The 26,414-nt window shown below is 42.5% G+C and overlaps 1 protein-coding gene across 1 annotated transcript in view; it reads left to right on the forward strand.

Moving 5' to 3' along the window:
- The first annotated feature begins 2,076 nt into the window (after window positions 1–2,076).
- The window catches only part of sobpa (sine oculis binding protein homolog (Drosophila) a), a 45,048-nt gene continuing 20,710 nt past the window's right edge, over window positions 2,077–26,414 (forward strand). Inside the window, exons 1-4 of the mRNA XM_030045261.1 lie at window positions 2,077–2,350; window positions 16,072–16,192; window positions 16,855–17,064; window positions 20,760–20,911. Of these exons, the coding sequence (XP_029901121.1) occupies window positions 2,255–2,350; window positions 16,072–16,192; window positions 16,855–17,064; window positions 20,760–20,911 (579 nt within the window). The 5' untranslated portion in view covers window positions 2,077–2,254. The remainder of the gene's footprint in view (window positions 2,351–16,071; window positions 16,193–16,854; window positions 17,065–20,759; window positions 20,912–26,414) is intronic.

Here is a 26,414-nt window from a genome sequence, read left to right on the forward strand (position 1 = left end):
AAGAAATGTTTAATAGTAATAGTAATCGCACAGGGCAATTTACTGTAGAGTCAAATCTATTTTTAATTTCTATTAATGAATGAATGAATTAGATTATGTTAATCATAGTGTTTTTTTTTCCTCAAATGACACATAACACACTATTTTTCAGGCATTGTGTGGAGGCTGCCATATGGCCTCAGGCCTTCTAAATCATTCCCACTGCACCAACCTTCATGACGGCCCAAAGCAGACCAATCAGCCAGCTGAAATATGATATACCTACACACCAACAGATGTAAATATTTGACTTGGTTAGATTGTTATACTTTCATTTTAGCTCGGTAACAGCTCCAGAAGGCTGTTGTTGCTCTACTCCTGAAAAGGGAAGAGGGGATAAAAGGCTTCACTGTCACCTCAGGTCTCATCTTATTACAGGGGTTTTCATGCCCAGGCATTGTGTATGTATATGGGCTGGCACATGTGATTCAACTAGTCAAGGCGTTGCTGAGCAGTTGACTAATGAAAGGACCATACCAGTGATTTATACAAAATGCATATACCTTGGTTAATCTTTTCCCAAAGCAAGCATTTGTATTTTTGATATCATTTTCCCTCCCCTTTATCCTGCCATTGGTTTCCATTATTTCCACTACAACATGAAAATGAACTTTCAGAGACTTCAAACTTTCTTCACACCAGTACTCCATCACCGTAATAAAGTTGTCCACCATAGTTTTCCTAAAGCAGCAGCACTGTTGTGTTTTGATGACTTGAAATGGGGCGGAGTGAAACAGTCCCTCCGCTGGAAAATAGTCCCTGTGGAAACGTTTGCTTTCCACAGCCAGTTATTAGATCTGTGATTTATGAATGGTGACGGCTTTATCAGCTGCAAAAGTAGAACACTGTAAGGTGGGTGTTTCAACCAAAAATTCACATTTGAAAATCAGGAGCTCTTGATTAGATGTTGTGAAATCTTTAGCACCCCTAAATGATTTGCAGAATGGGTTGTTACAATGTAAAATTGTGGATAAATCCTTGTGAATGGGCCAAATATTCAAATACTACAAATCCTGGTTTGGTCCTTGAGCCAGTGAGCACTAACTGTAATTTCAAGGTTGATATGTAAAAATACAGTTTTAATAATAAATTTGTCTCCTTTTCAAGTTTGCATCACGTGTAGAAGACTGGCAAACTTAGAAAAAAAAAAACAAACATCCAAGGCATACCGCACTGTTGAAAAAAATCTAAAAAGCCTTTATTATTATTATTATTATTATTATTATTATTATTATTATTATTATGGCTAAGAATGATTTACCAGCCTGGCTGTTGAGCAAGGCGTTTCAGCTCCAAGAGCCTTCATCAGGGAGCGAAACATGGAAGAAAATATTCCTACAAGTGTTCAAAATTGACACACCAAAATGACAAAAAAAAAAAAAAAAAAAAAAAATCTGCACAAAAAAAACAATAAGAATCAATAAAAGCGTGCCTATTTATTTATTTTATTTATTCCAAACAGGAGGTGGCATGCCTCTGTACCCATCCATGCCTAGTGGGAATCACACTCATGCGCTCAACAAGCTGCAAAGTCAAGTCAGTTGCTCTGGCTGTAGGAGCATCAGCCAAATCCCCTCCTGAACATTGTACAATATAGACAATACACTCTAACTTCCAGGCGGGATAATATTTTGAAATTTGGGGCGTAAGCCAACTCCTTAATTGATAACAGCATAACAGGAGGGCTGTGGTGAACAATGTGCGGGATAAAGTGCTGTGTATGGGCACCTGTTTGCTGCTTGCAGCTTGCCAGTGGGCAGCGGGCGGCCGGGCAGCACGACGAGGGAACAGATCGAGTTAAGTGGATTTGACTGCTCTGGTTGCACTCTGTGGAAAAGCGAGAAGAAATAGCCTACCTCTGATCATCAGCGCGTCATATAATGTTTCAGCGGACGCCCCTCCCCCTGTCTTGTTTTTTCCCCTCACTCAACCTCTCCTTTGACTCACAGAGGCGGCTCACCACTGGCGCACGGACCGTGGAGAATACGGGCGGAAGATGGCTGACTTAGCCGGGCACCGCGAGCCCTCGGCGGCATCACCAGCTTCTCTCGGGCCGCTGCAGAGCTGCAAGACATCGGCCGTCTGGCGACTGTAAAAGCGGCCGCTGCCTCACCCCCCCTTCCCCTCCGCCACCACCACCACCACCACAACTACCGCCACCTCCTCTCACACCTCACCGCAAATATTGACAGAAGTATCACTGAGGAGGGGAAAAATGGCAGAGATGGAAAAAGAGGGCAGACCTCCGGAAAATAAAAGAAGCCGAAAACCAGCACACCCGGTGAAAAGGGAAATAAATGAAGAAATGAAGGTAAAAAAAAAAAAAAAAAAAGAAAAAGAAAGAAAGAAAAAAGGGGGTTCTGTGCCCACTTGCATGTGATTACGCATGGAAAACAGAGCGGTTGTGTGAAGCATGCATGTCTGTTGAAGCACCGGCCAGGCTCTTCTCTCCTCTGTGAAAATACAGAGGATTCACGCGTGTTGTAATTTGCTGCATGTTTGGCAAACTTTGATTTGGATTCTTTTTTTCTACCCAAGTTCTATTGTCATATCCAAGCTGAATGCCAGCCTCACCAGCGCTCCCTGCCAGTATAGCTATACCTACCTACCAACCGACCTACCTACCTACCTATCTACCTACCGCCTTGCACAATGGATGCGGCACCCATTCATTGCTGCTATTTCGCGTGTAAGTTTTTTAATCAATGAAACAAAATAGGGTGCGTTCGTGCTGGAAATTTAGCCATTTGTGTGCCCTGCCTTACATGGCTCGCTCGGAGTTAATGGAAAATCCAGTGCGTCAGTGAAGGCGTCAACAGTGCCCGTACTATCACTAATACTACGGCGCAGCGGAGAGCAGCCAGGGTACAAAATTGGAATAAATCAATGGGGGGAAACACTCGCCTATCCACGCGTTCTCGCTGCTTTTGCGGGTCTTTTGCGACTGTACTGGTTTGTCTGTTAGTCGTGGTGCGTGTGTATGTCTCTTTCTCTGTCTCTCCCTGTGTGCCTCGGTGTGTGTGTATGTGTGTGTGTGTTGCCCAGCTGCCCAGAGGCGTGTGATCCAGATGTGCGTCTGTGAGCTTTACGCACCCGACAAGAGCACATTGTCTCCTGTACCTAGGCCTGCTCGTTTCACCACAATAAGCGCCCGCACGTTGTTTCCATCAGTGGCATCGCTCGGTGCACAATGTGATATCCGAGCTTTGTTTAGCTCATCGTGGAGAAAGAAGAAGTGTTCGTGGCATTTGTGTGTGTGTGTGTGTGTGTGTGTGTGTGTGTGAGAGAGAGAGAGAGAGAGAGAGAGGCAGGCTGTGTGTCCGCTTTGTCTTCATGTGCTCATTGTTTGTACACATTTGGGTGAGAGGGACTGTAGACCCACCTATAGGTAGATCCTCTGATTAATTCCCTTTAAAGATGCACATGTAGCGCGATTACAATGACAGTGATGCTGGAAATTATAACACTAGAGGCTCTAAGAGGGTGCTGGCTCCAGCAAGTCCTGAAACAACCCTCTAATGAAGCCTTTTTGTTTTTTGGAGGAAATATTTTATTTATTTGCACGCTTAGATAGTATTCTCAGTGGATGTAAAATGAGAAAAAAAAAGAATAATGTGTATTTTTTGTTGCAGCCAAAATGCCTTTTTCGTTGCCAATGAAGCATTTGTTTTATTATTGTTATAATAGTGCAATAAGGAATAGGCAATAAACACTTTAGGATGGTAAGGCTTTCAAACACCTAGCACCTAACAGCGACTCTAACCGGACAGATACAATATATTCTACTGTATTCTTGTCAGTAATTCTCAGGTGTCCTTGCTCGCTGCTTAAAATGCATTGGAAAAGAAAGTCCCCGGCATAAAGACACATTCCGTTCTCCAGAAAGCTGAGGAGAGAGAGAGGAGTCCTTTGAAACGCGGCAATCACAGAATGAACTAATTTCAAGTATCAAACAGAATCAGTGGAACTCCAAATGTTCCTTAATAAAAAATATTTGTCAGGGTGTCTAGTTTGTAAAGAAAAGACAGGTAACCCCACCACCCACCCACCCCCCACCCCCCTCCTCCTTTTCCTCATTCTGTCTGCCTTTCCTGCTGGAGACAGAAGGAGAGGCTTACGATGTTTATCACTTTATTTCTTACATGGAGCAGTTTGGCCACTGGAAATGAAAAGGAACCTACTAGCTTTTAGTTAATATTCTGGAATTGAAAATAAACACCATGGCATTCATTATGCACTGATAAAGATTTTAGCATAAGCGAGTCCAAATTTGATACGGTAGTTTTTAAAATTATTTTAATGAAACACAGAGATGAAACAATAAATAAATAAACAGATAGATAGACAGATAGATAAATAGATGGATAAAAAAATAAGTGTATTTGGAAGTCATAACTAAAACAGAACCCAAACAAACACTTAATTAAGGTAGCCTGGAGGGACAAGGTTCCCTCCTAGCTATGTCTTCTAATTCATCAAACTGTCCAAATTGTAAAATCTTGCCAGAAGTGTATTTATTTGACTTAGTGAGGTGGGTCTGGAGCTTTTGGTGGTAAAAATTAGACGCAGGGTCTTTGGCACAGCTTTGAGTTTAGAGCACTGCATCCTTGACATGCCGATCACACTTGATCTCTTTAATGAAAGCAAAACTCGCCATCAGTCTCAACTGTAACTGTAATAACTGGGCTGCTGTCAGGTGTTGCCTGTTTCTGCGTCCGTGCCCATAGCATTGCAAAATGTTCCAAGTTCCTATGACAGAGGTGGTGTTGTATTGACAGCATGCAGGGAAAAACTACACTCTCACAGGGCAGTGACTCCAGTATCTCCATCAATACCGAAGGAAACGACTGAATAGAGTAGCAGAGCTGCCGAAGGTGTCACAGCGCTTTTGAAAAGGCAAAACAAGTTCGATTGTAACTCGTGATGCAACCTTGAATTTCATATCCTATTGCGCACGCACACACACACACACACACACACACACACACACACACACACACATACGCGCCCATGCACACACAGTCATTCATTCACAGTCTTACACTGGCTTGACTTGACGAGCTGTCAGCTCACAGTGTTATATTGGGAATTCTAATTTTAGCTAAAAACTGATCCAGAGATGCAATGCTACACCTGGAATTTAAAGGTTTCTCCGCATGCATATGGAAGGAAATGTCAATAAAATGCTGTTGCAGCATCTGTCTTAGTAAGTGAACCTCGGACTGATTATTGTTTATTCCAGCATTAAATGAGCCATTCGCTGGAATTGAGTTTAAAAAAAAAAAACTCAATATATGGATTTGAGCTGGCATAAAGTCAAGTTATTATGTGATTATGGCCTAAATGCAAAGTGCCCCGCTAACGTAAACCTGATTTCACGACCTGCACGCTCGCAGTTGATTAAAATTATGTCATGGCTGCATGTCGGTGGCCGTCTCCACAACGTTAAACTCCCAAAGTGGCATTTAACGTAACTTTTCACAGCGAGAAGAACGTGACGCAGTTTGTTCTTTAAAAAAATGGCTCTCCTCTTTACATTCTCTCATCTATTTTGGACCAAGCGGGGAGAGGAAGAAAAAAAAAAAAAGCAACACACACACACATACACACACAAACACACACACACACACAATGTGCCCTTGTGAGGGATCATACTCCTCTGAAAAACCAAACAGTCTGACAGTGTTTCCTTCATCTGGCTGCTTAATGTGTGCCATGGTAAAATAAGCCCTGGTGAGTAATCAAGGAGAAGGAGGAGTGGGCATGGAGGGGGATAGGAGAGGCTGGAGGAAGGGAGGAGGGGGGGTAAGAACAGGAGAGAAAGGAATGTATACAGCAATAGGCTGGCTAAGCTGTAAAAACTGTAACCTGAGTGTCTCCGCTGGATCAGATATCAAGGAAAGTAGAGGGAAATAAAAGCAGAGAGGGAGAGAGAGAGTGGAGGAGAGGGAGAGGAGGAGAGAGTGAACAGGGGAGTGGAAAAGTGAAGGAGGAGGGATCGGCGAAAGGAAACTTGGCGTGTGGATTCGGGAATTTTATCACGGTGTACTGTGACCGGCTCCAGTTTCTAGCCACAAGATATCCAGTTCCCACCATCATCATTACCACAAGCTCTGCTGGCCGTGTCTGGGTCTCACTGGAGGCAAACACAGGGGCAGAGTGTTGTGTCTGTCACTGCAGCCGGACGCTCAAGGGTTTGCATGTCATATCTGCCTTGGTGGATAACAAAGAGGATATACGGAGGTTAAAAAGTACCAGCCTGAGAGCCACATGTGAACTCATCAGGAGCACATCCAGTGTGCCTCAGTCCACTACACCCTTAAATCCCTGCTAGAAATGTTAGAGTTAGTATAGTAGAACCACCATCTTGTTTCTTGTTTGACGATTGATTACTGAAGAAGGGAGTATGTTCGTGTCAGGATTTCTCAATAGAGATGCCATTTTATGGAATAATATCCAAATCCATCAGTTTGGAGGATGGGCTGTTCACTGGCCTTGTGTTTTTTGGACAGTGCCTTGACTGCAGGTCAGTCACAGCAGGAATGAAATGGAAAAACAGCAGAGGCAGGTACATGGTGAGATTTGATCAATACGGACCCGAGCAGCCAATACCCAAGAGTTTGCATCAATTAAAATATCTTTTTACCTCTTAAATGCTACAGTATTATCAGGATTAAGTCTTTCCCATAATTGTATTCCTGATCAGATGGAAAAGCTGCTATAAAATAAAGATAAACAATAAGTAAATCCTGGTGCGCAACAAAGGCAGGAGTGGCTGAGGGATTTCAAAGCTGATGGGAGCAAGAGCCTGTATGGCACATGACAATTATAAAGAAGCAGGTGGCAGCCTCCCATCTGTAACCAACAGCCAATATGTGCTTTGATAGTCCAAAGCTATGTTTCCATCCAACTGTTGTGCCAATTTTAAATAAACTTCCGAATGTTGCAAAAAATCAGCTGGGTTGGAGAAAAAGCATAAAAGAATAGGGAGGATTTTCTATTGAATAGCATTATTTCTATTCAATTTTTTAAATTGAACTTTTATTATTTTAACAGCTCTTTTACAAATGGGACCCCAATTAAAGCAACATGGCAACATGACTATTCATATTTAAGCAAATAACTTACTCTATGAACAAAATCTGAAACTGAAATAAATTGTTCAAGATGGAGATGACTGTGTCGCTCAGTCTAATGTCCATATTTCATGCTGTCCAAAAGACAAAAACTGAGAAATGCACTTGGAAAAATTCTTATGCACCAGCTAATGGCCACTCAGCCATGACAGGCTTCTTCTAAAGTATACGGGCGCGCCAGCAGATACAGAGAGTCCAGGGACGCCGTGGTGGACTGATATTTTACAGACCATATTTCAAAATGTCTCAGTGTGCTTCTCAGCTCTTTTGCAGCAAGGCCGCATCATTATTTATCTGGCAAATGAGCTTTTATTGCATAATGAGCATTTATTGCATTTTTTTGGCATCCAATAAAAACTCCTACATCTCAAGCAACTTTTTGTTTTTGCAGCACCAAAGATGTTTTATCAAAATTTGCCGCCTCTGTTCAACAAGCGCAGCTAATGAGGCCTGACCAAGTGGCCGCGATCTTTGTGCAGCAGCTCCATTGATGACCATCGCTGCTCTGCAATTCCAACCAAGCACGGCCCTGTTAAAGGCTAATACGACGGGTTGAACAAAGTTGATAAACAGGGGATTTTGTCCGTGTACAACCAGATGAAAAGCGCTGTATGTTCAGTGTAACATATAGACATCTGTAGCTGACACTGTGCCTCCAACGCTTCTTCCTCCCCGGCTCACCCAGAGCCAAGCTGGTGCTTTGATGAGCCGCCAGCCGGGATTAGATTCCGCTCTTAATAATACTCCCACTTTCTCAAAGTAGTAGGGTGACACAGAGGACAGGATGGTAGGAGAGAGATGCAGTTTTTGCCTCAGTGATGTGGTTATTTTACAGCTGCATTCATTTACTCGGGACTATATACTGGCTAGGTTACGCTGCAACTCTGTCGTTCAAAGGGCGGATTTTCTCCTTGACTATGTTTTCTTCTCAAGGTTTCATCCTCGCAACTGTGCTAATTGCTGCAGTTGAGCTTGCCAATGGCTGCTCTTTGATTCCGTTGCTTTTTGCAGGTTGATTATCGTGTGTGAAGCCAAGCTGCTGACCTGCCGTGGGAGTGCCCAGCAACAGGAGAGGAGAACTGTTTGGGAATTTTCAGCCTCTCCAGTTAGACATCTTTCATTCACTTCCTCTGCCCACTTCATTTTTAAGTCCTTTGTCAGGGTCATGTGGGTCGGAAACTTGCCCCAGCTTGTCAGTCCATCACAGACAGACACACACTTCAGTCCTCCTGACCTGCGTGTCTCCTGACTGCAAGAGGAAAGCCAGGCGGTCACATGGAGAACATGCAAACTCCACATAAAAACAAGCAGGAAGTGAGCCTGGCAACAGGACTCACCACTGAGCCCGTCCTGCCCCCTCAGCCAGAGAGTAACTGTGAAGTCCAGAGAGTGCATACACATGTTTGTATGCACTATGCACTGTCTGTGCGAGGGTCGGAAATGCACAGGAAATCAGGGCAACATGCACGTAAAAAATGTCAAATTGAAACTGGAATGACAAGACCTATTGATTGATTGATTTGACTCTCCTTTGTGCACCTGAGCCAGCATTTTCATGTGGCACATGGCAGTCCCTGTAAACACCTGTGGAAGACTGGTGTTTTCTTTTCCTGAAGAAGGTCAGCTGACCGAAACGTCAAGTACTTCTCAAATGCAGCAGTGTTGCAGTGACATTGTGTTATATTTCAGTGTTTTAAAAAAAACACCTGATGAGATTCAGGTTCAAATGAACCAGAAGCTCATCCTCCACCAGTCTGTCCTACAGAAAGGGCTGGGCAATATGGCCAAAAAAATAAAATCTTTCACAATTCACAGATTTAATCGATTTTAGTTTAGTATTTCACTAAACAAATTAAAAAAGACCTCAAAATAAATTTAAATAAGCATTTTCCATATTAAAATAACAAAAACAATGAATGAGACTATCATCTAGTCTATATTTGCAAAAAACAGTTCAAGAATAGCGCTTTCCAGGCTCACATTGATGTACACACACACACACACATATATATATATATATAATTTTTTTTTTTACATACAAATATTTACTATTTCATTGAGTTTGTTTTTTGGTGAAATGATGTGAATGAATTAAATCCCTTCTAATTAGCAATCGCACAGAGTATACTTTCAGGGCTTTTATTGTGGAATGGCAAAGGTAGTGCTTGGAGTAACGTGTGCTGTGCTGCTATTGATTCTTGTCTTGATTCAGCATATGGAGCCTCCATGTTGTTATTTCATATATCATATAAGTAATAGGCCCTGGGGTTTTGTTTTGCAGAGCGCTCAGCAGCTGTATATCCCCGCATTATAACTTTTGCTGTAAAAAAAAATCGATTTTATGATTCAGCCACTTTTCGCATTGTTTAAAAACATAGATTTAAATTAATTGAATTAGTCAGTTTCAATCAATGTATTGCCCATTTATTGCCCTACAGAGTGTAGGTATGCACCGACATTTGACCAAAGTGCCCTGGATGTGATCCAGAATACCCCGAAAACATATTTCACATGGGGGCAGAAAATTTGTGGGGAAAAGGTGGCTCAGCGTGCATGCACTGTCTTGTGCAGGGACAGGTTGCATGTGCCTTTACCGAGCGCTGACTGGCGCCGGGGGCCTCGTACCTGTGTGTCACTGCTAAGCGATGACCACGCCGCCACAGCAGTATTTCATAGCAGACAGATCAATAGCGTCTGTCATTCTTCATTAATAATGCCTTCCCAGAATTTAGAGTGAGTCCTCTGCCTAAGTGTGGCGAACTCACTTCTGCAGAGAATAGCAGAAACTTTATGCTCTGTATGAACCAAGCAAAACCGAGGCAAAACTGATCCGAGAGCAACACTACTACTCCGAGATACAAATACAACATCATCATGAATTTCTCTCCAAAAATGCTTGGGGACTGAGGAAACGTGCTGATGAAGCAAGAGGAAAACTGCCTGTCATTCCTATACTGTGCCATAGTGTCTCGAATCCGCAAAGAGATACTTTCTGCCTCAGTCTGACAGAGTGCAAGAGTGTGTGTGTGTGTGTGTGCGTGCGTGTCCTCCTGCTCGTGCCTCTTGTGCTGCACCACCGTAAGCAATATCCAAACTGCACTTTGTGTTGGTGTTCTGTTAATTAAAAGTGGTATCAAGTAATTGAGTCAGCGGACCAACCTGTTGTCTGCTGGCTGTGGACTCGGAGGGGCTGAGGGGTGATGACAGGCGGGGCTGCGAGCCAAGTCTGCCCGGCCGCCATGTCCCGTCACCGTGTGTGTGTGTGTGTGTGTGTGTGTGTGTGTGTGTGTGTGTGTGTGTGTGTGTGTGTGTGTGTGTGTGTGCGTGTGCGTGTGTGTGTGTGTGTGCGATGAGGGCACCGCCTCTCAGTCACCAATAAACACACATACTTCGTTCTGATCTTCTCTGTTCCATTCTGTTCTATTCTATTTGGCTCTGTTATATCTTATTTGCTCCCATTCTGTTCTATTTGGTTCTGTTCTGTTCTGTTCTGTTTTGTTTTGTTCTATATAATTTGAGTCTTTTCTGTTCTATTGTGTTTGGTTCTGTTCTGTTCTGTTCTCTTATATTTGATTCTGGTGTACTCTATCCTATTTGCTTCTGTTCTGTTGTATTTGATTCTGTTCTGTTCAGTTTTATTCTATTTTATTTGAGTCTCTTCTGTCCTGTTCTGTTCTGTTCTGTTCTGATCTGTCCTGCTTTGTTCTATTCTGTATTCTTTTAGTAAACTCTATCCAATTTATTTCCATTTGGTTTTATTTGGTTAAGTTCTATTCTGTTTTGTTCTATGTTATTTGGTTCTATTTTTCTTGGTTCTTTTTGGATCTGTTCCATTCTGTGATATTTGGCTATATTCTGTTCTATTCAAATCTGTTCTGTTCTCTCTGGTTGTGATATAATCTATTTGCTTCTTTTCTACTCTCATTTTGTTCTATTCTGCATTCTATTGTATTTGAGTCTGTTTGGTCCTGTTCTTTTCGATTTGTTTCTCTATTGCTCTATTTTATTATATTCTATTTAGGTCTATTCTATTCTATCTGGTTTTCTGTGCTATTCTCCTCTATTGTATTTAGGTCTATTCTATTCTATTCTATTCTATTCTATTGTGTCCCCTGTCTCGTTTTTGAAGCTGCACAAGTGTCTTTATGTAAAAACATTGTTTTATCATTCTAAATCACAAAGCTGAAGGAGGACCTCGAGCAGTAATGTATTTCGAGCGTCAGGGGATGCACTGATGGCGTTGTTGGACTCTGGGCCTGCAAAATAATACCGGCATTAATGTTGTTTTGTTGTTGTTGTTGTTGTTGTTTCCTGTGCTCCACCAAAAGCTGCATGTGACATGTTAGAAATTTCTGCAAAGGGAATCCATTTTCCTCTTTATTCACACAGCAGATGTTAGATCTCTGAGTTGGAGAGATATCAAAGTCTATTATCAGTGATGGATCGGTTCTCTGGAGCGGTGGAGACTTAAAGTTGAATATTCCGAGTGTGGGATGAGGAATTACGGTCAGGGCGTCCCTGGACAGAGCCATCTTACTCTAGTGAGCAAGATGTGGACTTAAAGCTAAAGCTTTTCTCAGCCGGAATACACCTGCGTTATCCTTCATCACAAAGTGGGCCTGCAGCGGGGACATTTACATTTACTTCAGTTACTGTAATTGAGTAGCTTTTTGTGCACTTAAGTATTTTTTAAGGCCAGTAATTTTACTTTTCCATTTTTGCTGAAGTGCTGTATCGGCCTACTTCACTACATTTTAAAACACATCCATTACGGAGTGGATATTTAATGGGCTGTCCGCAAGCATTAGAAACTGAATTCCCTCCAGATCAGGTAATAACGACAACAAAAAAAAGATACCGGACATCCGTAAGGAATGAGAAAAAAAATTAACATTTGTCATGGCTGGAATTCTGCTTTACATTTGCATCGGGCTTCTCTGCCTTTGTTAGATGAACATGCACCACCAAACATCCTGAGCCACGAGCATTTCTGCTTCTCCGCTGAGAGAGAGAGAGAGAGAGACGGCGCACCGAAGGCTAAGCAAGGCCGTGATCTGAATTTGCGCGCCCCCCTCACCCTCCACCCCCCTTTCCCCCCCGCAGGACACAGAAGTCGCTTGCAGACAACTTCTGTCAGAGTGTGCGCTCGCGTGTGGGTGTGTGCAGGAGTGCATGTTTACATTTGGATGTTAAATTTAGATCAGGTTGGAGTCAGATGTGCTGGGTGGCGCTGAACGCTGCGGCTCCAGCATATTGACAGAGCCATTTGTAACTGAGGTTTAACTGCTTGATGTGGGCCAGAGTGACTGACGATGTGATAACCATTAGACCGGCTGTAAAATAACAAACCCACTCGTGTCTCGTCGGTTTGATGCCAGGCGAAGCCCACCAATGACGAGACGAGGTGGGTCATCTCCATGGCAACATACAGCGCGCCGCTCCGTGGTGTGAGAGTTGGGCCCGTAGGAAACTGAATGGGAGCAGAACAGATTCCCATTCAAATTAACATAGTTGGACGGTCAGAGCGGCGGCCATTTTCATGTGAATCGCTGCCACTGCACAGAACTGTGAGCGCTGTGCTGCGCCAACTTCCTTATAAACTTCTGTACAAACCGCTCATTTAACCGCGTCAACAAACTCCATCCAGTCAAACACGTCTTGCAAAAGTTGTGAATTTCTCTTTCTGTGAATTGCTTCCTGAAACCTCCTCCCACTTATTTTGGCCCTGTAACTTTACATAATGGCCTAGATTTCAATTATTTTTGCAGCTATCAACATTTTCTCAGATTGTACTCTTTTCTATGGAAACATTATGTTTGGTTGCTGTGATTATAGTAACAAGGATGATAATACATATTTCCACATTCATCCTATTTTACTTCTTGCCTCATTCCACGTTGACACATGTAAATTTGCAAATGAAAGAAAAAAAAAATCAGTTCCTTGTACTCGTGAAGGAACTGGAACAAGATCTGTCAACAATATCTTCCTCACCAAACACGATTTTATTGTCATTTTTAATATTGTATTATTCTTTTCTTTTCTTTTTTTTTTAAAGATTTGTTTTGTTTTTGTTGTCTTTTTGTCTTTGGCAGTACTTTTTGTTTCCTTGTCTCATTGCCTCGTCTGTCTGGATGCGATGCTGTTGTCTTCTTTGTATGGTCAGGATTTGAAATAAAGATTTACTAAACAAAATTTTTTTTAAAAAATGCATTAATGATCAAACGAGCAGTGGAGTAGTACGAAGCACGGCGCGGCGTCTTCCACTCGCTGTCTCTGCTGCCTTGCTGCTGGAGGGGAATCGAGCATTTTACGGGCAGATTTAACAGAGGACTTTACGGCCCTCTGATGTGTGTTGTCACCATAACAATTAACCACCAACTAGTCAAATGACCACAGCAAACAGTTCACTGTCCATTCTACTCCCATTCAGTTTCTATGGGTGGGCCTTGCAAGCCAGGAATAGACTGCAGTCTGACATCATGTTGACTACAAACCTTTGCCCAAATATGGAATTCAGGATCTGATGGATTTTCTCTCTATGGGGAAAATACATGTGATTTTCACATCAGTCTGTCGTTAAACCTGGTGTTTAAAACCTGGACATTTCATCTGCATGTGGTACTTTGTTGCATGGCACTACTGCTGTCCAACCAAGATAATTATTTTACTAACCGTGTCCATTTTTGTGTGGTCTGCTGTCATTGTTCAAGGACGACAACCAAAGTATTAAAAAATGGGAAAATCACGACAAGTCTGGACATGTGCATGTGCTAGCTCAATTTGAGACAAATGATTAAATGACTTCAGAGGCCTGTGTGAGCCTAAAAACTATTCTTGGGCATTAACTGGGCGCTCCCCATACCTTTGCTGAAAGAATCCAAATTAAAATTTTATCGGTATAATGGAGAGAAAATATGAAGTGAAAATTGTCTATTTGAAAGGATCCATGTTCCCTCTAAGCTGATGGTTTCATGAGCTGTGTCTAACAACTGCTGTTATCTGGTCAGTTATCAGTCATCTCTCCAGTTTTAGTTTAGTCGACATAGACTGATAAAAAGTTTTGATTGATTGATTGATTGAAAATGGTAAAATGGAACAGGGACTTTTTGCCCTCGTGTACTCCTGGGAGTATTCCTCACGGAAGAGCTGGGAAGCGTCTTGGCGATAGCAGGGTTCGGATTTTGGTTTGGAATACAGTGTCGCTGCCTGCACTGTGAGAGGCACTGCAGGAGGAGATAGTTTTTGGGCTCATTTTCATGGATTTTCATTTGGTTTTGCATCCTTCCAGTCATACACAGGCACTCTAGCCATACACAAAATCCTGCAGGGCTGCGCAAACAGGGCGGCTCGTGGTTTTTGCTGCCTTGCTTAAGGGCATTTGGCAACACAGCACCATGTAATCCCACTGTAGCTGCACCACAGTCGCCGGCTTGCAGCTGGCTTCCAGTCTCAGATATCACCCACCTTTTACCAGGCTATGATTTGTTTTTTTATTGTACAATGAAAGTTGCGATAGTGTGTAAATCCTGTCTCTCTTGAACCCCCTTTCTCTAGCATTATTGAGTTTTTACTGTGCAGTAATTTTTGCTTTTCTGTATTATGTTAAGTTCCCTCTGCTATTTAGTGTTCTGTGATAGGATTTCTCTTGTTGTTATTACACCGTGATAAGATTCCTCTCTTTTATTGTTCCGTGAAGAGGGCTATTAGTTTGTCTGGTTGCACGCTGCAGCATTTTGACAGGATTTAGCCCCAATTAGGTTGGCCTGTACTTACAAAGACGACCTGGTGCAGAAACACACCTCATAGCCCTCTCTGCCCGTGGCTTTAAATTTTGAATCGGGTGGCAGTATCTGTGCCTAATTAGGTGAAGAAATCTTGCAGTGTGGATTCACTTAGGAAAACACACAAGGAGTTATTTTTACTCAAGAGGTTATTTAAAAAAAAAAAAGGTTAAAATGTTCTGCACTGACACAGCTTTTTGTGTAGTAAAGTTGGTTTTTGACTTAATCGGTTTGCGGACTCGAATAGTCATCATGGCATTAACATGGCATTTGTCCTGAACACAGCACTTTTTAATGTAAAATCCTCTATAATGTCAGGTCTTGTGCTGCTGAAGCATGAAAGTATCGTCATAACAAGTTTCCTCATTCCTCATTCTTGTTCATCCTGCTTATAAGGCATGATGCTCACAAATTGTTTGACATTTATAATTTTAAGTGAAAGTATTTGTCTTGTTTTGTGATTGTTAACAATGTCAGTAATAGGGAGGTAGCAGAGTTTTACCCATGTAAACTCATTTACCCATAGTTTTATTATTATTTATTTTAGTTTTTCCACCTGACTTAAAGGATTACTCCAGTGTTTTGGGCATAATACCCTTTCCCCGACTTCCCCAGACTGAGACAAGATGTTTGATACCATGTTCACCTCTGTACGTCCAGTGGTTCAGTTCCTATGGGTAGAATTTCGTGTTAGCTTAGCATAAAGACTTGAGGTCTATGGGAGTCGTTAGCCTAGCTCCATCAAAGTAAAAAGAGAAACCTCACAGCAACTCCAAAGCTGTCTTATTTACACAGTGTATCATTTTTTTATTTGAAATTCACATCTTCACTGCGATAGACAGAATCGTCTCTCAGTCTGGGTAAGTCGGAAAAAAGGCTATTTTGCTCAAAGCGTTGGAGAATTCCTTTAAATCTTTATGTCATCATATGGTACAATTATTGCATACATTTGTATAAAGTAGTATTGAATTGAAGTTATATGAGCATGTGGTCTTTTAAAGGGGAACTTGAATTGATTGTTTTTCTGTAAATAATTTTTTTTCCCTAAAGGAGGTTGTTACAGCAAGGTTTTCAGACTAAGAACACCCTTTGTTGTTGGCTTTCTTTTGCAGAGTTTTGCGGAGAACACCATGAATGAATTATTAGGCTGGTACGGCTACGACAAGGTGGAGCTGAGAGATTCGGACAACCTGGAGATAGGGGAGACCCCACAGCACATCTCTGTTCTCAAAGGTATGTGGCAGGAACGTTTGCTGTTTTGGTGCGTTCATCCAAAGCACCTTGCAGCACTGTGAGGGTATGCATCTTGAGCCTGAATGGTGCCAGCATATCTTTTATGCTGGGGTATGGTGACTGTTGATTTGGCTGTATGGTACTTCATTTATCCTCTATCATTCTCAGTAAAAAAAGCTGCTAAAAATCTCTTTATTAAGGGTAACAGTCTCATCATGTGTTTTATGGAACATTCATCTTTGAACCGTTAACATTTATACCAGCTGCATTATCCACCATCTATTCATGTTATGCACATGTTGAATAAAAAGATAATGAAAGTGGGGTAAATATTAAGTGTTCATGAATGTGGCATGAGCTGTGGCACGTGCCTGTTGTGAGTGTGTTGAACATGACTGTGTCTACACCCCCCTGTGACTGTGTTAAATGTGAATGAGCCCAGTCTCAAAGAGAGCGCTGCTGACACGCTTTGTCTAGGACTGCGTGTACTCTCGCATGATGGAAAGTATCCCTTTGAGCTATGCTTTTCCATTTTACATCAGAGCATATTACATTACTTCACATTTTAGGCATTTGGATGCCCGTAACCCGGAGGGCTTGCAGCAGCAGCAGCTTATCAGTTGTCCGGTAACACGTTCCCGCTCAATTTCCCCCCTTTCTAGAAAACTCGTTGCCAAAAATGCCAGCATCGACAGAGAGCGGCGAAGGCTCTCCGGATCGAGCCAACAGCTCCCAGTCCCTGCCAGCCTCCAGGAACGGAGTCACAGAGCCCTCCACCACACCGTCCACATCCACACCCAGCACTAAGGAGCATGGCAACCTGCCCATCATAGTCCCCATGATCCCACCGCCACTGATCAAGCCTCCTGCAGGTAGTGAGCCCTCACTCCTTTTGGAAAAGACGTATACATAGCTGGATGTGGCAAGAGTGTAGTGCGATGATTTGCATTGAAAATTTCAGGTTTTAAAGGCTCAACAACAAAACATTTTCACATATAAAATGAGCGAGTATATGGTGGTGGTTCATCGACAGTAGGAAACAGTAGCACAAGACACTCGAATGGAAAACCAGCCCACCCTGAGGAAAGCTGTGGGGAATGTCGGCTGTGCTCGCCCTATATAAATTTTAAATGAAGTTGAGCATCCTTTTTGTCCCTGCGTATGCTTCCCCATTTGTGTATTTTGCACAAGGTTACATTTTAAGTAACCAAAGATCAAGGTCATTTTCATCAGCAAGTGGATCCAAATGCACACACACACACAAACACACACACACATGCAGAGGCATTACCTCCCAGCTAGAAGAAATGTTGTAGTTTTGGTCCACAGCTGCTCACGAGACAGATTACATCGCACTCAAAGTGCAAACCTACTTGCTGATGCTCCTGAACTTTGCAAAAAAAAAAAAACAAAATCAACCGAATGTTTATGCAGTGCTAAAACTTTGTCTTTGTTATGCCTGAAAGCTTCCAAATCAGGCACGGACAGTCGGCTAATGAGCTAGATACCTGCTGTACACCTTGTTTTCCTCCACCTGCCCAAGTGTCAATATTACCCCATCAACTCTCTGAGGAAATGTCCACATTCCACGGCCAGACAGAGGGCTTCATTATCCCTTGCGTCTGCTGTGGCACAGGAGGTTGGTACGCCCCGGCGGAGGGAGCGAGCTGCCTTGGCATCGCCCAAGAGGAGTCCCCACAGGCCCCTGCATAGGCGGGGAAACAGATGGTGTGGTCCCACTAAAAAGCCCAACACCAACCCACCACCCGGCCGACACCCCCCCCCTCAGCTTGTTCCCCCCCTCCGCTGAATTATTCATGCGCCCCGCAAAATCCGACAAAGGACCTTTTGAGGTGCAGGTACGGCGGATGATGGTGGCATTTAGTATGGAGGCTGCATAATTATCTGCATCCTTTTTCCCCCCCTTGTGCAGATGTGAGTGTTTTCCGTTTCGAACACGCTTGTAACAAGGTGCCAGGAAGTGGGAAGGTGAAATCAAGCCCACCTCAAGACATCTCTTTGTATGGCCATATCAAAATATTGTGAGAGATGTTGTGACATGTTGTTGGCCATAGATGTCTGTTCATTACACTCTGGTACATACATTATTTCAAGCAATACACAACCCCCCACCGCACCAGCCTAGAGTGAAATTTGCCTGGCAAAACAGGGTTTTTTTTTTGTGTGTGTGTGTGTGTGTGTGTTTTTATCACTGCAGTGGGCATCAACTCTGATAGTCAGAGACAAAGGGGAGAGAGAGAGAGAGAGAGAGAGAGAGAGAGAGAGAGAGAGAGAGAGAGAGAGAGAGAGAGAGAGAGAGACTATGGGAATGAGTGAGAGAAAGGGGAAGAAAGAGATACCGAAGGTTATAAAATATGCATGTGGGGTCCACTGTGCTATCTTTGGGCCCCTGGGGACTTATTTCCGTAATTGTGAGTTAGTCTTAACTTAAAATCTGATGGCCCTGTAGATCCATTAAGCTTAACAAGAGGTGAAAAGCCTGGCCAGCGTGAGATAAGAAGGTGTGTGGGGTGAAAGACTAATGGGCTTGCTTTTTTTTCAATCTCACACCCTCATAGTCATAATGTGATAATTGGGAAATACTGGAGGGAATCTCAAAGGATCTCTCTCATTGCAACAGCGACAGGAACTAAAAGCCCCACCGCTCATCATAAGTAGTCATAGTTTACCACAGCAGGCATTAGGATGTCACCATGGTCTGCTTAAATAATTTGGTGCCTGTACATTAATGACCGTGCAGTAGCACAGTGGCTGCATGCCTGCAAATCCAAGATCCTTTATTCATGGACACTCATTCTCGTACTCTCTCAAAGGAGAATACAAGCCCATCCTCCCACACATGTTTACTATTTTTTTTTTTTTATTGTGGGAAGCAGCAGGCAGACAGGAAGGTTGTCACTAAGATGCGGCAAAGTACCACTAAATGAGACTGAAACCCATGCGGCCATGAGGACCGGACGTGGGTCAAACAGTAGTTGAAGGTTTGGAGGCTTTAGTGTTGAGGGGGGTTTCCTCCACGTCAGATCACTTCGGATCCGTGTTGTGTTCGTTGTCAATCATGGAAAAGAATGCCGAATCGGCTTACAAACAGCTCCCTGACTGATTGTGTAAACTTCCTCATGCTCATTGTATTGTCCTATGAAAACCTCATCCATCTGAAATGTATCGTGACTAACACACACCATGAAAGGTGCTCTGCTATGGGACCCTGATGCAGTGAATACATGGCATGCACAGTGACCGGTTTTACAGACCTTCCTTCTCCTAGAGCCTCTTGTGTGCATACCACTCATCTCCTGCATGAATATTATCAGAGCCCTCAGGGTCCAGTTCAGGATCTTTAATACCTAAAGAGCAAAGGCCCAAATTAGCATTTTCCCATGTCCCTGGCTTAGCCTTTTCTGTTACATGTTACCTCCACCCAAGGCGGGACTTCACCATAAATCTGGTAGTGGTTTTTGTGGCCCCAATCTCGATGCTTTAACCCTCCCCAGCAGCTGGAGTGAATCAGTAGAGTAAATGCCATTTTGGTCCTTGGATCTGATGCATTTTGTCATTGCATGCTGGCTTAAGCCTTCTGCCATGGACTTACACTTCTAATTTAATCGGTATCACTTGTCCTTACTTCAACATATTTTGTCTATAATCAGAATCAGAGTCAGTTCAATCTCAAGTACAAGACATATACATGAAACTGTCTTGGTGGCTCAAATCAAAAACACACAGAGTAACACAGTGCATTTCTATAGGGACAACAAGATCATGCAAGACATGCAATGGAACTGAACAGTGCTAGACATATGAGACATATGATATGATACAAATCATTTAATTTACATTGGTCGTATGTGTATTCAGACAGTGTGGTATAGTTGTAAAGCGTTATAGGGCACCATGAGGTAGGATGCAAGGATGAAATGCATTAAAGACATAGTAAGCATTAATGATCATGGACATTTATATGCAGCCTAATGTGGTGTAGTGTAAAAAGAGATAACAAGGAGTGCAAGCTATGTTGGCTAATGATCACATAAGCTATTCCATTCAGTGGGTTCATCACTGCTGTGTGGCCAAGCTTTGTTCAAAGCCACAGGCCTTAATTTGAAATTTTAGTGGAGATCCCAAAGTTTCAAAGATACCCAATATGTGTTGCTGAATTACAGTGAAATGTGTATTACATCATGTACAAGACATGTAGATATTTTCTGTTTGATGTAATGCTGCAGCCACAATATTGAATATTTCACTCTGTAGAAGTGTGACATAACCTCAGTGAAGTGCCTCAAACAACAGATACAGAATATGTGCATGACATGATCCTACAATATGGAACTTTGAAGTTACTTAAGGGAATATTTATGAGACAATCAGGGTTTAAGGGGATATAACCCAGCATTAGATGATAACTTGTTCCCTTTGTGACCGAGGAGAGCATCGGCACAAAATTCCAGTGCAACTGTGTTTCATTTGTATCCACACTAAATAACAAGCTGAACTTGCGCTCGATCCGAAATGTCACTCTCACTGCTGGCTGTTTCCCCCATAGACGAAGATGCATCCAATGTGCAGATCATGTGCGCCTGGTGTCAGAAGGTCGGCGTCAAACGCTACTCCCTGAGCATGGGGAGTGAATTAAAGAGTTTCTGCAGTGAGAAGTGCTTCGCTGCCTGCCGCAGAGCCTATTTCAAGAGAAACAAGGTAAGATCCTTCCTCGTCATCAGCAGATCACCAAACTAAGACTCACAATGATGTAACCTGTTTAAAGAGGAATAGCAAGTCTCCTAGCAGCCATGTCTGGCGCCATTGTGGAGGTCAAGGGGAGAAATTGAGAAAAGGGGTGTCTACACTTTGTTCCTACAGTCCTATATTCCCTCAGTGCAATGTTTTCACCTGAAACAATCTTATGTTTCCGCAGCATAAAACAAGAATCATTTCTGTATCTCTCTTAGCCATATGCATAGGATTAAACTTTGGATTCATACACAGTTCTATGCTCTTTCAACATAAAAAGCAAAATAATGCCCATAATTTCCATGTCCTCTGGTTTATTGTCCAAAATATAACCGTAATGTGATGTTCAGTAAATACGACAATATCTGAAATGGTGTTTGAAAATGATGCATGAACAAAATAGCCTACACTGAGGGAATATATGGCCCTGTGAACATAGATACACTCGCAAAAAAGTTGGTGTTGGTCAGTCCACATGGGAATATTCAAATGTTAGTGACAATCTAAAAAAAAATGGAGCATGAGATGAGTACAGACTCTGAAAGACAGATTATATGTTATAGACATGAATAATGTGACGATTCCATTCATCCACCGCAGAATGACAATGTGAAATTAGTACGAATTTGCTGTGTCATTTTCAAGTGTTTTCGGTTGTCGGACCGTGCCATTGGTCCAACAACACATTGTTTCAAATTCCCAGTGGTCCAAAAAATTTCCCACTGGACGAAAAGCCCATTAATCAAACAGCCTGTTACCCCAAAAGCAAACGCCTATTGCTCCGAGTTTTGCAACCCCTGCCGAGAAATGCACCCACCCCTCTTTAGCCTCTCCTTAACCTGAGGAAACCCCTGCATAAACTTAACCAAATATTCATAATGGACATTTTGTGGACTTTTGGGGTTTCAGAAAAATGGGCGTTTGCTTTCAGGATAACGGGGGTTGTTCGACTAATGGGCTTTTGGTCCAATGGGACATTTTTGGGACTATTGAGGTTTCAGAATAAAGTGCCGTTGGGCCAATGGACAGTTCCTTTGCGAGAACACGATAAGCAGAGACGAGGACTGACTTTTTTTCAGGTTATGGTTAGCTTATGGTTATGTCTTTGAGGTGATGTTGAGGTCTGTTTAGATGGCCAACTTGTAAGACTAGAAACATCATCTCAACCTTTGTAGCCAAAAGCTGTTGACCTCCACTATGGCCGCCATCTGAAAGGCCCTATAGACCTCTGACTGAGGTAAAGGAAGATATCATCCTCATTTTTTTTTTTTTTTTTTTTTTTTTTATAGTTTCCATTCTCTGATTAAGGGAGCTTCATCTGTTGTGTTTTCAGCACTTCTAACTCCAGATTTCACACTGCCCTTCTAAGTGAGACTTTGTGAAAGTTCTTATTTAGAAATGTAAACTTAAAAACCCTCAGTCCCCTTTCAGCCTGCGGCTTAAATACAAAGTGCATAATACATTCAGCCAGAAGCCATGAAGAATAAATCATGCACTCAACCACAAATACCTTTAGGCAGTCAACTCCAAAATGTCTTGGTATCTGTGATCACTAAGTAGGAAGACAGCCACTATTTAAAGTTGTCATTGTGTTCTCATTTTCCCCCCTGATGACCGTAGTTAAACAATCTCCTTTCTCTCTTGTACCAAAGCTGGGATATGTAAGGAATTACACTGTGAGTATGATGTGTTTTACTCTCCTTCCTTTGTCTGTCCTAAAGTCAGTTATTCATCCAAACACAATCACTTTCCCAAGCACCGTACTGAAGCAGGGATGATGTAGGGGAGCACACATGTCTGTTCATTTGGAGTTAGTAGATATCCAGTTTCTTTTCTTTGCTGACACTTTTTCCCACAGCATGAGAATCAAGCTGAGCCTTATGTCTGCTGTACTGTCCCGTTGCTCATGTTTGTTTTTCATTTCCTTCCTTAACATTTTAGATCCTCACTTTTCTCCTGGGCCTGTGGGCTCACTGTGTAGACTGTTTTAAGTCAATGACAAATGATTTATACAGTGTTGGGGTGATGATGAGGGATCTCTGACATTTCGAAACCCCGTGGGAGAAAACTTGTGACAGTTGCAAGAGTTATTCAGCTTTGTATCAGATCAAAACGCAGCTTTTGAACTCGTATTATTTTGATCTCTAGCTCCAGAGGAGGTCAGAGAAACAGCATGTGAGGGTTTATGCTATTTGTTACAATGCACTGACACACATACATAAACACTTAGAGTCGACTAGACAGCAAGTCAGTCAGGGAAGCTGTAAACATGATATGAAATGTAAAAACTCAACCCCCTAGCTCTGGACGTATTGGCTTTTTATACAGCTGAGATGGGAATACAAGGCAGTTTAGATAAAGATGATCGCTGTAGGCTGGCTCAAATCCACAAAATAGAAATGAGATCATCTTAACCCAGAGATTAGAAGGGACTTTGGGATACACCTCCTTGATGCTCGATGTGGTGCCCGAACCACTACATAAGGTTTAAATGGGCACTAAATACAAAGTAGAACCCCAGCTGAGTTCAGATCTTTGATTTAACCAAACAGAAAATCATTTAAGAGATTCATGTGTTTCTCTTGTTGAATAACCTATACCTTGATTTTTTTACCCTTGAAGTAAAATTTTAATGAAAGGACATAAATATTTCCCATCAGTTTCCTAAACTGAAATGCATGGTGTAGATAGAGGGGGCTGATTTAGGCTTTACTGACTATGAATTACAGTTAGGGCTGGGTATTATTCAGAAGTTTTCAATACCAGTACCAATACCTTGACTTTAATACTGGCTCTTGAACAATACTTTTTTTTTTCGATACAAATTTTATAATGTCTCTGGGTGTAATACTATGTTTTTCCTGCATGCCTCTACAATGTGTACTGACAGACAACCAATCACCAACATTATTAGACTTGGTACAAGCATGCTGCATGCTTATTGGCTCACTGATGCTGATGAAATTTACTCCATAGGTTTTGAAGTTTTCGGTACCATTTCGATACCACCGCATTTTTTGATACTTGACAGTATTGAAGCAATTCAGTCAGTCCCATAAAAGTATCCAAGTTCTGTACTCAGCCTTAGTTAGATATTTGTACCTCGCAGTTGCCAACTTTGTGAGCACCACAGCTTGAATGTGTCCATTGTGCTGATGGTTTTCAAAAACAGCAAGAGGGAGTGAATAAAGTGTGAGGAAAAATGCAAAGATGCAGAATTACTATTCCCAATTCCCTCTCATTCTTTGGCCACAGACTCGTTGTGGAAATCTGAAAGCATGTAATGTCACTGTCTTCCCAGCAGTCACAGGAAAGTCTCAGATTGAAAATGGCGAGACTGATGAGGAGATCATACCAGTAAAACATTGCTCAGCTTCATCACCCAGTTTACCTCGAAGCCAGTCATCCCAGTCAGTCTGCCAGTCACTCAAAATAACACTCTAAAACAAATAGGTCCTCTCCTCAGCTCTGATTGGCTGAGTGACATTCAAAGCTCACGAACACACTTTTGACCGCATAACAGTCAATTTAATATGAACGCACTAAACGAAATTACTACTCACACTGCTGCTCATGTGTTGCTTGGAAACCACTTTGTTTAGCGACTGTTCAAGAAGCGTATTGCTTGGCAAAGGAACTATTACATTTAATTAAGAGGATTTTAGGCATTCAGCGTCATGCTGTGCCTAACAGCGACTCTTAGCCGCTCTAAAATCACTGAAATGTACAGCTTTGTAGCTCGATGAAAATCTTAAGTAGCATCAGGTGCACTAGTATGCACGAGTATTTGATTTTTTTTTTTTCTTTGCTGATGTGGTCACCTTCTCTACATGTTAGCTTTCACCGACATTAAAAAGTCTGTGTGCAGCATTTTCGTCACTATGTTGTGTAATTGTGATTCCTTGGTATGATTACACAAATGCTGAGCAGCTGAGTGTAGCTGAGTCAATCTACAGCCTTTCCCATAAACCCTGCTGCCCTCTGTCACAAAGAGGATTGTTCGGAGAGAGTTTTCTCCATTGGCCTCTCACTCCCTCCACTACCTGCCATTGTGTCAAACTCTCAAAGCTTCAGCTGTGTTGGCGCTGGAAGAACAGCGGCTGTGCTGTAAAGCAATCCAGCAGCCCTCTGAGGAAATTCAACCCAGCGGCTCACAATGTAAAACGCAGGGTAGATCCTGGTAGAGGCTGCCAATCTTCTTGGCGATGGCCTCGTTTGTTTATGGTAATTACACTAATGTCTCAACATTAATGTGCTAATGATTTATTGACGTTAAAATGCTACACACAGCACCTTTTTAAATCTGGGCAAAAACACAGCAAGAATCCCACCTACAGTGACGTGGTGGGTTGAATGCAGCAGACATAATGTACAGACTCCAGTGTAATCAGCGTTTTTGCATCAGTTGAGAGGCCGGCACCGTAGCTCATCATCAGTATGATATCATTTAGATATTCCTACCCGATGATGTTTCCTTTATGAGGCAGCAGTATGCACATGGTAAAACATCACACAACATCTGTAAGCTGAACACAGGAAAGGCCTCGCCTGCCACAGCGGCTCAGATTCTATATTTTGTCTGGCTCTTGCACATTCATGCAGGCCATTTGTGTAAGCGATACCCACATGTTTCTTTTCTCATGCACCCACAAGGTTGGCCACAACAACACAGCCTCCAGGCTTTTTTTTTTCTCCAACAGAAAAAAAAAAATATTGTCATGGCTGAAAAAGTATCTCATGTCTGTGTGCATTGGATAGGGAAGCGGAGACATGGGGGAGGGAATGATGTAGGGGCGGGCAAAGGCGCTGGCATCATGTTGCATGAAATATCTTCAGCTGCCTCATCCATGAAACCCAATCCCCTCCTAGGGTGACTATGGCTTTGAGATTAGGCAGGGGGTGGGGGGCGCTAGTTGTTTCTCACATCTCCTCTGCATAACTCCACAATATGTAGTGTGTGTGTGTGGCGAATAATGATTGATAGTTTAACTAGGGCTAATCACCTATGCGTTGTTTACTTTATGCCTTAAGCTTGTGGATTAGTTTGTATGGAAGGTGTTGCTTCCTCGCTGCTCCTGCTGCTCATTTACTCTGTCACCTCTCTCTGCCTGCTCACTTCCATTCTCTTTTTGACTGTTGATGCTCTCTGAGACACATCTTTGCTTTTTTTTTATGCTTTGAAAAATGCACTGCAACTTACCGTCTCTATGCTCGGTGTGTATCGCTGCGTGATTATGATGTGAATTGTGAAAGCCAGTTTCAGCTGAGGAGAAAATCCACCCCAGATTGCACACATGTTACCCCTATGATCTTGGGTAGTTCTTGAGGTTATAGGAGTGACATAAAAATTCAGATTTGGAGTTGGATTTCTGCTTTAATCTATGGGTAGATACAGCTGCTCAGTGATTTTACCCCACTTCTTTGTCTCTCGCTTGCTCTTTTGCACTCTCAAACACACACACACTCACCG

This window comes from Myripristis murdjan, chromosome 22 (genome assembly GCF_902150065.1).
Source record: "Myripristis murdjan chromosome 22, fMyrMur1.1, whole genome shotgun sequence".
Classification (NCBI taxonomy): Eukaryota; Metazoa; Chordata; class Actinopteri; order Holocentriformes; family Holocentridae; genus Myripristis; species Myripristis murdjan.